This window comes from Rhinolophus sinicus, linkage group LG10, assembly GCF_036562045.2.
Source record: "Rhinolophus sinicus isolate RSC01 linkage group LG10, ASM3656204v1, whole genome shotgun sequence".
Lineage (NCBI taxonomy): Eukaryota > Metazoa > Chordata > Mammalia > Chiroptera > Rhinolophidae > Rhinolophus > Rhinolophus sinicus.
The window spans coordinates 12,397,562-12,408,770 of record NC_133759.1 but is presented as its reverse complement, the minus strand read 5'-3'; the positions used below and the strand labels follow the sequence as shown (position 1 = coordinate 12,408,770).

General features: G+C 42.6%; 1 protein-coding gene across 1 annotated transcript; it reads left to right on the top strand.

Annotated features, from left to right (window-relative positions):
• The first annotated feature begins 8,195 nt into the window (after positions 1–8,195).
• EIF1B (eukaryotic translation initiation factor 1B) lies at positions 8,196–10,969 on the top strand. The gene is made up of 4 exons (XM_019727575.2): positions 8,196–8,472; positions 9,477–9,640; positions 10,055–10,156; positions 10,559–10,969. The coding sequence occupies exons 1-4, from the start codon at positions 8,442–8,444 to the stop codon at positions 10,601–10,603; spliced, it is 342 nt and encodes a 113-aa protein (XP_019583134.1). The 5' UTR covers positions 8,196–8,441; the 3' UTR covers positions 10,604–10,969.
• Positions 10,970–11,209: the final 240 nt, after the last annotated feature.

Below are 11,209 nucleotides of genomic sequence, written 5' to 3'. Positions count from 1 at the left end.
TTGAACTGATTTGGCAATCTCCACACTTTTTAATTAGCTGCCATGAAAGACACTTAAAATGACCTTTCTAGCTAAAAGAGGTCATTCAGAGACTGGTTGTACCCCCTGCACCACTATTTGTAACTTAGCACCCAGCTATACAACTGGGTGATTGAGGTTATGGCTGACAATGTATATTTTTACAACATCCTTGCTCATGCATGAAGATAAATCTCATTCCATCTGTTTTTTTTTTTTTTTCTGCTAATGGTCAGTGATGTCCCCACAGATAATTACAGAAATTATGGAGAAAACAATGTTTTACTTTGAAAAGCCAGATTTGGTTTTAGTGATTGCGTAGTTTTGACAAATGTTTCTAAGAAGGTAAAGGTCTTCACTCCTTATCATATTTTTAAAAAGTCACATGAAATCCCTTCCTGCAGTTACCATGAAAAATGCTGTTGATGGTCTTCTCTGTTATAGTGCATCAGGTCCTTTAGTTTCAATGTTGGAATTATACTCCAAGAAGCAATGACATCGCCCTCGAAACTCACTGCTGACAGCTCTGCAGAGTCTCGTTTCCATTAAGGGGCACTATTACTATTATTAAAGAAGACTAATATTCAAAGGGAATTAAAGGGAGCTGAACTAAAAGTAGATTTTCTTTTATTTCATCTGTTTTGTCACTAGGAAGTCCACCAGAAACACTAATACAATATTGTATGTCAACGTAACTGAAAAACTTTTTTAAAAATCTGTTTTCTCACCATCTCCTTGTCCTACCCATTTCTCAAAGATGCGTTTGATGCAGAATAACTTCCTATCTTTTTTTTTTTTTTTAGCACAAGAGGAAATTCTAATGCATTTCCTTTTTGCTGATAGCTTATTGCAACCAGTGTAACCCACGTGGAAACGATCTGAGAGCCTTCCTGATCTCATGAATGTTTGAAAATAGCCATGTCCTCTACTTCTGCTCTATCCCCTCCTCCTGATACCGTGATGCCACTGAATGCGACTTTGAGGATGCCAGCCACTGGACATAACTGTCCTCTGCTGGTGACACCCACTCCTATCCCAGCCTCTGGGATGCACTCTTCCTTCCCTGGGCTTCCAGAACACCACCCCTGATTTTCCTCCTACTTGAAAGATCACATGGGCACGGTTTGAGTAGACAAGGAGCCAGCAAAAGAGTTGGAAATAGTGTGACCAAGGATATGGAAAAAAGCCAAGAGGAGAAAGGAGTACTTCGTCAATGCTGTGGAGAGGGCCAAAGATAAAAACAGTGAAATGGCATTAGATTGGCAATAGGGAGGTCAAGCAAACTGGGGCAAGAATGGTCGCATTATAGCAGGGGGCATGGAGGCCTCTCTGAAGAGCCCGAAGAGGAAGGTGTCATGAGCAAGTGGAGAGAGGAACCATAGGCAGCTCTTCAGAAGAGTAGACAAATGGGTCCCGGCAAGAAAATGATGTAAGGCCAACGGAAGTTGTTGTTTTTGTCTTTTTAAGATGGAAGATTCTAGAGAATATTTGCATTCTAGTAGAACGGATACTATTAGAGAGAGAGAGAGACCTTATAAATGCAAGAGAAAGAAGGGGCTAGTACTTCTAGGAGCAACATCCTTGAGAGGGCAGAAAAGGACAAGTGGGATAATTCATCCATTTTAGCAAATGGCAGGGCAGAGGACAGAGGTACAAATGCAGGGAGATTCGGAATTGGGTGTCTGGACATGGTTTGTTCCCACCCGATTGCTTCAATTTCCTCATTCAGAATGAGCAAGGTCATCAGCTGAGAATGAACACAGGGGAAGGAACTGGGTTTTGAGAACAGCGAAGACATAGGAAATTCTCACTGTAGAAAATGAGAAAAAGCATCCTAGGAGTGCAGTCAGACGTGCGGTGCTGACTGCCCGCTGCAGATTGGTGGTCCAGGATGGAAAGTGAGGCTGGCTAATGAACACAGAAACATTGCAGGAAAAGCACTTCTCCCTGACCTGGTACACAGAGCACAATCAGTAAATGCAAGCTATTCCTATGCTGTCACGGGAATATTTCTTTGTTTGCTTAGATGAGATACAATCCTGCTAAAAAAAGAAATGAAATCCTGGGGGAGGTGATTCTACCAACATTGTAAATCCATTAAATACAATGTTTACAATAAAGTAAGATGATTAAATTTAAAAGTCAAAAATGCAGAGCCCGTGGCCTAAGAAGCTGACAAAACATGAAGAAGATGCTATCAAATAAGATTTTATGAGGACAGGGTGCCATGGTTTTGCCTCTCAATGCAGCTATGGCCAGAGCTTTCTGCAGCCCTGCAACCTAAGGGCACAGCTGGTCTGGGGCTACATAGCATGGTGGGAACACTATGATATGGGCATATTTTATATAAAAAAATAACTGGTGGCTCAGTGCAAAGAGTAATAGAATCGATTGAGTAGCTCTTAAATTAAAATGAGCTAAGAAAAGAATTCAGGGAAGCTATTATTACATTGAAACTATCAGCGTAAAATCTGAGCCTGGGAAAGGTCATTGATCTATCCTTGCAATAAGAAGCAACAACCTCCTGTGTCATCCCACTTCCACAAATTGTCAGATAAAATACGATGCAGTTTTAACCACACTGTGGTCCTTGGCCCTTCCCTCCCTGGGGAAAAAAAGAGAAGGGGAAGGGGACGGTACCCTTGGAGAATAGAATCAGCTGATTGATTAAAATCAATTTTTTTCCATTATATTGAGATGACCCTGGAGCTGCGTCCTTTAATACTCAGCATATGGGACAAGGGAGGATCGTTCTTTACAACGTGGTACTGCATCCCGTCTGTAACTAGAAGTCAAAGCCTCCCACGAAATGGTATCATGCCGCTTTCCAAAGGCATGCTATCCGTATCCCTTTTCAAAGAGCTTTTTGGAAATTAGCTGACTTATGGCTTTGATGTCTACCTTTCCTTTCCATGCTGTCGAGGGGGCTCGTCTCCTCCATCTGAGACATGCAAGGTCTGCATCTCTTCTACTCAAGTATCACCAAGTCTCCATTCCCTTCCTGAATGTCCGAAGGAACCTCCAACCTGACCAATAAAAGGCAACTCTCAGGAGTGGTCTTGGTTACATTCGTGCTGTGAAAGCCTGTCATTTTGATGTGTTAGGGACTTGGGGTGTGGAGTGTTCCTCAGACCCTGGCTGGTGAACATTCCTCTCTGTTCCTGCCAAATGGCATGTATTTAAAGCCTTATATATTGAATTCTGAATCTCTTACTACAATTATAACATACGTATGATTGAATATCCTGGGATTTCTGGGTTAATAATATTCTTGATGTAATGCTGACTTGATTTGCTAATATTTTATTGAATATATTGACAGTGAATAAGAGAGACTTGTTTTTACTTTTTAGCCCATTTTTCTCTTCCTTGGTTTTTCATTTTTCTGGAGTGTGTCATCAATATTATCCTTTGAGTTCTTGAATGTTTTGAGAACGCCTTTATTCTGCCTTCCTTCTTGCATGTTATTTTGCATAAACAGAATTATAGGTTCAAAATCTTGCATGTTATTTTGTCTAAATATAGGATTTCAGGGTCAAAGTATCAGCATTTTGAAGATGTCCCATGATCTTCCAGAATCCAGTGGAGCTAGTGTTTAAGCATGCAGTTTCCTCTATCAATTGATTTCCATCTGTTTTTTTCCTTCGAGAGGAAGGAAAAATACCTGATCCATTGATGCACATCTTTGTTGTCCAGTGCTGAATTTATTCTTCCCCAAAATATATCTTTTCTGACATTATTAGGGACTTTTTGCTGAAGATGCTGAGTTAACCACCTTCAGCCAATTACTATTCCCTTCTCTTTATTATCACTGTTACTTTTAATGACCTTTCATTCAAGTTCCCACTGTGATTAAGTAGGTTTCTGGAGACATGACTTTACTTTTGACCTATGTAAATATTCATAATAATGAGTTTTGCTATAACAGAATTCTATTATGCTGAATGGTAGAGGAACTAAATCCTTCTTATCATATACATAATGTTCCAAGCATTTCATTTGTATCCCACATTTCTAATATAACAATCAAGTACTCATGAGATAACTGACCTTAATACCACAGTGACCAAAAGGTCTAGAAACACAGTGTATTTATTGTACTTTTTCAGAATAAAAAGTACACGGGACCTATTGCTTTAAGTTTACAGGTATTTCACCTAGAAAGTTTTCTGGAGGTTGAAGAAAATCATGAGTATATTATCTGAAAATATAATATACTTCTAAAAATGTGTTCGTCCTTATGTTTCTTTACTTTTCAGACACCCTGTAAATTATGGCTACTGTTTGTCCAGCTCTGTGAGTCATTTAGGTATATTTATTCAATTTCTGTCACTCAGAGTTTAAGTAGGAGACATTCTGAGATCTGGCCTCAGAAGCCCTCGATTCAAGATTCAGCCCAAATGCTTGCTCATGTTGTGAGACCCTGAAAAAGATTAATTCCTCTTAGCCTCAACTTCCTTCTACATAAAATGAAGATATTAATAACATGCATTTTATCAACCTTTATTAAATGAAAGTATACATATATATAAAAACACTCTGGTTTGGACATTTTTAGCCAGAATGGTTGTATGTTTAGATAACACCGTCAGAGTCTTAAATATCAGAAGTTGAAGTACATATATAGTATAGGGGAAAAGCCTTCTTTCTGTTTTGGGCTGTGACACTGTCAGATCAACCATCACATGTCTTCATTTCTAACTGGAACCAAATTTATTTCTTAAATAGGAATTTGGAAAAGCTATTATTTATATTTGAGAAAAGGCAACTGCTTTTCAGGACACCGGTCTGCCGGCCACTTAGCCTGTCCACATAGGGCTCCAACTAAGCTAAAAATCTGGAATATTAGTCATCACAAACAAAGCAAAAGGGAAAAGAGACTCTACGGAAATCCTCCCCCACAGCTAGCAAATGCTGGAAATAAAATAAAACCCAGAGTACCAAAAACATCTTTGTTTTTTACAACATTTTACTATTTCAAAGGGGCTTTCCCATACATTATTTCATTCAATCTTCATAGCAGGTCGAGTTGGCAAATATTCCTTTTTTCACAATTTATAGGTGAGAAGAAGTTACAGTCCTGAAGTCCTGTACCTGGTAGACACAGCTGCCTGTGGGCCTCTGCTCTGATAAAAGCTCTCACAATGGACCTCCACCAACTACTCCCCACACTATGCTCCGTGAAGCAGGAAATCTGAGTGGCATATTATCACATGCCCTCCACCACAGGCAAACTATGAATGGAGGACGCTCCGAGGTCCTAACCTGATGGCGCGTCTTCATGACCAGCAGATGTAAGAAACAGTTGCTTAACCCACCGCTGTCTTCCTGGTAGGCAGACTGCTGGGATACTGTCTCATACATCACAGTGTCCCTTTTATGAGCCCCCAACAAAAGCATCTCCTGCAGTTCAGGGCCAGGCAAAGGCATTTCTCCTGCGCATCGGGTATGTTCTCATCCTGTAGACACGTGCACTTCCTGGCTGATTTCCTGTCTTAACTATCAGGACAGTAGGAGCCAGACCTGGGGCCTATCTCTAGCTTTGGGGGCTTTTATTTTTCAACTATTCTTCTTTTTCAATCTTCCCTGATTCCTTTAGTCAACAGTACTGTTGTCCGCAAGTGATCTAACCTCCCTTCTGAAAATAGGCAGGAAATCATCACCTTAAACTAGGCTGGTGCCATTTAGAACTAAAAAGACTAGGTTTTAGATCCTCTAATGTATTCCTTTTATAACTTTACATATAGGTCAAATCCTTTCACTCTAAGCCAGTGCTGTCTCATAGAGCTAGCGTGTGGCCACGTGTAATTTTAAATATTCTAGTAGCCACATTTTAAAAAGTATAAAGCAGCAGGTGAAATTGAGACAATGTAGGTCCAAAGGTCAGCATGTCTTTTATACTTGGAGCACATCTCAGTGGGGACCAGATACGTGGGAAGTGCTCAGTGCCCACATGTGGCTCATGGCTCCTACATTGGACAATGCAGGTCTAAAGACAAAAATCTATGAATGACCAGAGAGGCAGGAGAGGTTTTAAGACAATCATCACAATTGTATCTAACGTGTAGTCATCACTGGCTTTGACTGAAGATTTCTGAGCTCCTAGGGGTTTCCAGTGCAAACAGTAGGTCTAAGAAAGGACGAGTTCTCCTGACAGAGGTAATGACCATAAAAAACGTAAGAATTCTGGATTTTTTTTTTAAACTTCTCCATGTTTTTTATTTTTTTTCTTCAATAGACCACCCTTGGCTCTTTCTAAGAAACAATGTAATATAAAATGGTTTTGGACATCTACTAAGAAAGAAAACAGAAATGGAGATGCATTTTATTTATTCTGTACTTCATCTAGAAGAGTATTAAAAATTACTTTCAAGGGTGCTCATAAGCCTATAAGACCAAAGAACAGAAACCACTGTAGCTGTAACCACCAAAACAAAAAAGTTTTGATTCTCCTTGTTTGGAAACCAGCTCTAAAACTTTATACCTTAGTTTGGATAATACCTGGGTTACTCATTTAAATCAGAACTAGAAGACCAAAAATGTAGTTAGACTCCTGGGAGTTAAGAATTTGATTTTTTTTTTTAGGCAAATTATTTAACTTTCAAAAGCCTCCATTTCTATATGTTAAATAGAGTAATAACTACACCATAGAATGGCTATGAAGATTAATAATATTGTGTATAAGCCTTACAACAGGCAAATAGTAAGCACTCAATACCTATCATCATTGTTAATCACAAAAGATTATTAAATCCCGGTATTCTTAACCTGGGGTTTGCATATCCGTGGTCTGTGGATAAACTGCAGGGTGGGAGGTGGGGGTTCCTAAAATTGGATGGGGAAAAAAGATGACACCTACATTTTCACTAATCTCTAAGCAAAGTTTAGCATTTCCTCTATTGTGAATGCTGGCAACAGCACAGTAATATTAGAAGGCCTCGTCTGTCACTTTGTACCAAGAGAAGTCACAGAAATTTTCATATTACATTTCTGATATTTCGGACATCTCAAAATATCTTTTCTCACCTTTTGAAATTCTAGTAGTTATTAGACCTGCTGCTAGGTCTTGTTAATTAATGCATTAGTAAAGAAACAATACTATGCTATCAATGTATTGTTTTAATTTCAATATACTTGGTTTCCTTTGTAACCCTAGAAGTTTTAGTTCATGTACTTAAAGCATTATTCTGAGAAGGGGTCTGTGGGCTTCACAAGACTACGACGGTACCAAAAAAAGGTTAAGAATCCCTAAGTTTCAGTCCATTTCTACACTTCCAGAAAGTCAACCAAGTGAGCCCTGCGTTGGTGAGACAAAGCCTCAGGTTTGCTTTTCTGGGTGTAGCTTCATAGGAAGATATTACAGTTCTGGTACCTGCCTCTACATCAGTTAACCTACTTGCTGAGCTAGGCGCTGGTGAAGGTGAGCAGTGGTTCTGAAGCCTGTTCCCAGACTAGCAGTACCAGAATCACCTGGGAGCTTGCCAGATTTGCAAACTCTCGGGTCACACCCCAGACCTCCTGAAACAGAACATCTGGGTCTACCAATCTGTGTTTTATCAAGCCTCCCGGAAGATGCACGCTGGAGTTTGAAAACCACCGCGCTGGGGAATCGGAAGGCGGCCCAACCCTGAGGGTAGGCTCCCACCGCGAACCTCGGTGGGGACTAACAAGGCGCCTGCAACGCGGTGGGGGAGGGGGAGGCTGGACTTTCGATGCAGGAGGTGCCGATGGGCGAGTGTGGAGCCCAAAGCTGGGGCTAAGGGGCTTGTTGTATTCCTGCACCCCGATTTTACTTACAGTACCCCGGGCCTTGAGGGTGACTGACGGAGATTATCCGCCAGCACCCACCCCTCGGCACCGCCACTGTAAGGAGAGAGAAGGCGAGTGAAGGGAGAGCGTGCGGTGGTGACAGCCTGCGGTGGGGACAGCCTGCGGTGGGGACAGCCCCACACCTGCGGGCTCTGGCCGGACACATCTGTTCCCACCTGGACCGTTCCCGGTCCTGCTGGGCGGCGAACTCCCTGCCTGCAACTGCGGTCCCGGGAGCCCGCCGGCCCCAGGCTTTCCGAGCGCGGTCGCCCTCCGCCCCGCCCCCCAGAAAACTACAAGTCCCAGGTTGCCTGACGCGGGCGGGTCACGTGGGAGGGGCGGCGGGCGCGGCTAAATAGTCTCCACCGGCCATTTTGTAGGAGAAGCCGCAGCGCCGCCTCTTGTTTCGCGTCCCAGCGTCTGTCGCCGCCGCCTCTTCCTGCCTCCTCCCGGCTTCCGCCGCCGCCGCCGCCGCCGCTCCTCCGAATCCCAGCCCCGGGGCGAAGCATCTCCTTATTTATTTCCGTTTTCTCGCCACTGCAGCCTCCGGACACGGTGATCGGGGCGGGCCCCGCAGGAATTTTATCCCTTCACCGGCCTCACACTAGTATCGCATGTCCACTATCCAGAACCTCCAATCTTTCGGTAAGATCCGCCCGCCGCCGCGGTCCCTGCCCTGCCCCCGCGCGCCTCCCGGCCGCTGGCAGCCCGCCCGGCCGGCTCTCGCCGGGACCGCTCGCCCCGACCACCGTTCCAAGGGAGCCCCCCGTGCTGCCCTCCCGGTACCCCGAGTGGGGCTTTGTCTCAGCTCCCAGAAAATGGCGACTGGGCCCCTGGCGACCCCCTCCCCGAGGACGGCCGGTGGACCCCGGCTTCCCCGTCTCGGGGCTGCGGACCCTGTGCCGCCCCTGCCCGGCCCCTGACCCGGCTCCCTGCTGGCTTCGGCCCCGTGACATTCTCTGCGACCCTGTTCCGCGGCGCCGAGACCTGCCCTGCACTCGCGAGGGCGACGCCGGGCTAGGGGCTTGGCGATCGGCTTCCTTTAGTGCTCGGAGCCGTTTTGGGGCCGCTCGTGGGGGTGTGGGGGGCGTTCGGTGAAAGATGCGGAGACAGACCTCTGAGCTGTCAGCGGGCAGTGCGTGCTCCAGTTTTCTCTACTTGCGTAGTAATTTGTAAAAATTACGCCTCTTGAGATACATACATATATCTGTACACAGACATCTGTGTATATGTATGTATCTCTTTTGTTGACATATTGCACCGTTGCGTTGAAATGATTGGGGTGGTCATGTTTGAATGTTCCTGTTGTCATCAGAATATAATCGAGATGACGCACATTTTTATAGTGGCTATAAAATTAAGGTTTTAAAACTCTCTTTCTCATGAGAGGACTGTGCTCCACAGTAACATTATTTACTTATAACAACATTTTTCTGTTCACATATCAATGAACACACCAATTTAAATTGTTTTCTTTTTGTGAGGGTACTTGGAGGCTTTATTAATGCCCCTCCACTACCCCCCCCATTTCCACCCGAAAAGCAGAGGCGCTAGAACCTTCTTTGCTGACTGTCCAGACTAGTGTGCCATATAGCTGAAAATTACTCATTAAAGCGTCTTTTCTGCTTTTGCGTCTTTCTCCGTTGCAGACCCCTTTGCTGATGCAACTAAGGGTGACGACTTACTCCCGGCAGGGACTGAGGATTACATCCATATAAGAATCCAGCAACGCAACGGCAGGAAGACACTGACTACTGTTCAGGGCATTGCAGATGATTATGACAAAAAGAAGCTTGTGAAAGCTTTCAAAAAGGTAACGGCGGTAGGAAGAAGAGATTGAGGGTAGTGATTGGTGCACACCTGCGTTGGTTGTGGTTCACACCTTTACTTGAGTCTGTCGGAGTGGGTGCAAATGATTGGATCCAAGAAAAGTGTGTTCACTCCCTGAATTAACAACCAGGTATTTGTGTCTGGTCTCCCATCTTAAAATAAGATTTACAGGACTTTCAAACAAAATGTGAAATAATTTAGTTCTTGCTGTTCCAAGTAAAATCGCTTCCTTTATGTGACCTGCTGATTCATTTTCAAATTAACTTGGAAGTGTTGGGGATTACAGGGTGAATGACCTGTTTCTTAAACCTAATCAAGCCTACGTTCGTCTCAATGGTGAAAATAAAACCTCATTATATTTGACTCGGTTCCATTGAATATTTATATGCTTCTCCAGAAATTTGCCTGTAATGGTACTGTGATTGAACATCCCGAATACGGAGAGGTTATTCAGCTGCAAGGTGACCAAAGAAAAAACATTTGCCAGTTTCTCTTAGAGGTGAGTGACTGACTCGGTACTTTATGTACACTTTGAGATTGCTTCTAAAATTGTATTTGAGGGCAATGGGAAATATTTCCTGCTTAGTAAAAAAGCATGTGAATGAAGTGAATTTGTTAATTGAGTGAAATACAGAGTTGGTACTTACTTTGAAGACAGTCGGCCTTTATTGGGTTTATTTTGTCACTACAGTGACCTGATCATTCCTGTATCTACACAGGGTGTTTTTTGTTATGTCAAGGTATTCAAATATGTGTTGAATTGGTATTAACAGCTAATGCCACAAATATGTTGTTGCAATAAGCTGTTAATAATTCTTTTTAATGACTGCTCCATGTTTTCTTAAGGATGAATGTATGTATTCCTTAAAGTGATTCTGCTAAATTAAGTTTTATTTTGCAGGTGGGCATTGTCAAGGAGGAACAGCTTAAGGTTCATGGATTCTAAAAAGAACCTAAGTACGTGGAGAATTTCTTGAATAATTTCGTTCTCTAAATCCAGTTTGGCTGCCTTGTGAAATGATTCTCTGCAGTAAACGGACTTTTCATTTATTTAATCATTCAAACTTCCATTCACATCTGCATGATTACAGAAAACACGGGGTATGTAGGTTAGTAACACATAAAAAAATTGCAGTAAGATGGTAACGAAACCCCGTATTCATCTTAACATGTTTCCAATGGAAAATATTTTGTTTTGAGTGTTTGTTTATTGTTCAGTTTATTACTTTTTACTTGATTAAATGTTTTTTTGTTGCATTAAACCATGTATGTTGCAGCTTAACAATAAAAAGAGCTCTGAATTCTTTTGTGAGCGATTAGGCTCTCAAATCTAAGCAAGTAAGATACTCATATATTTTGTCTTTCATAATGGGAGTTCTCACTGTGCGAATATTCTCTCTAAATAGAGTCAGCTACTGTTAAACCCAGAGCTAGAAGAGAACCTGTTATATGTAGCTTGTGTTCTTCATTTACGACTTAAAAATAAGACTAGAAACCAGTATAAACTCAGCCGGGGCCAAGAATCTGTCAGAATATAATGTTAAATGTTTTA

Coding starts and splice junctions, on each gene's coding strand:
- EIF1B (XM_019727575.2), top strand. CDS start 8,442: ATGTCCACTATCCAGAACCTCCAATCTTTCG. Junction 8,473..9,476: donor CCAGAACCTCCAATCTTTCG/GTAAGATCCGCC, acceptor TCTCCGTTGCAG/ACCCCTTTGCTGATGCAACT. Junction 9,641..10,054: donor TTGTGAAAGCTTTCAAAAAG/GTAACGGCGGTA, acceptor ATGCTTCTCCAG/AAATTTGCCTGTAATGGTAC.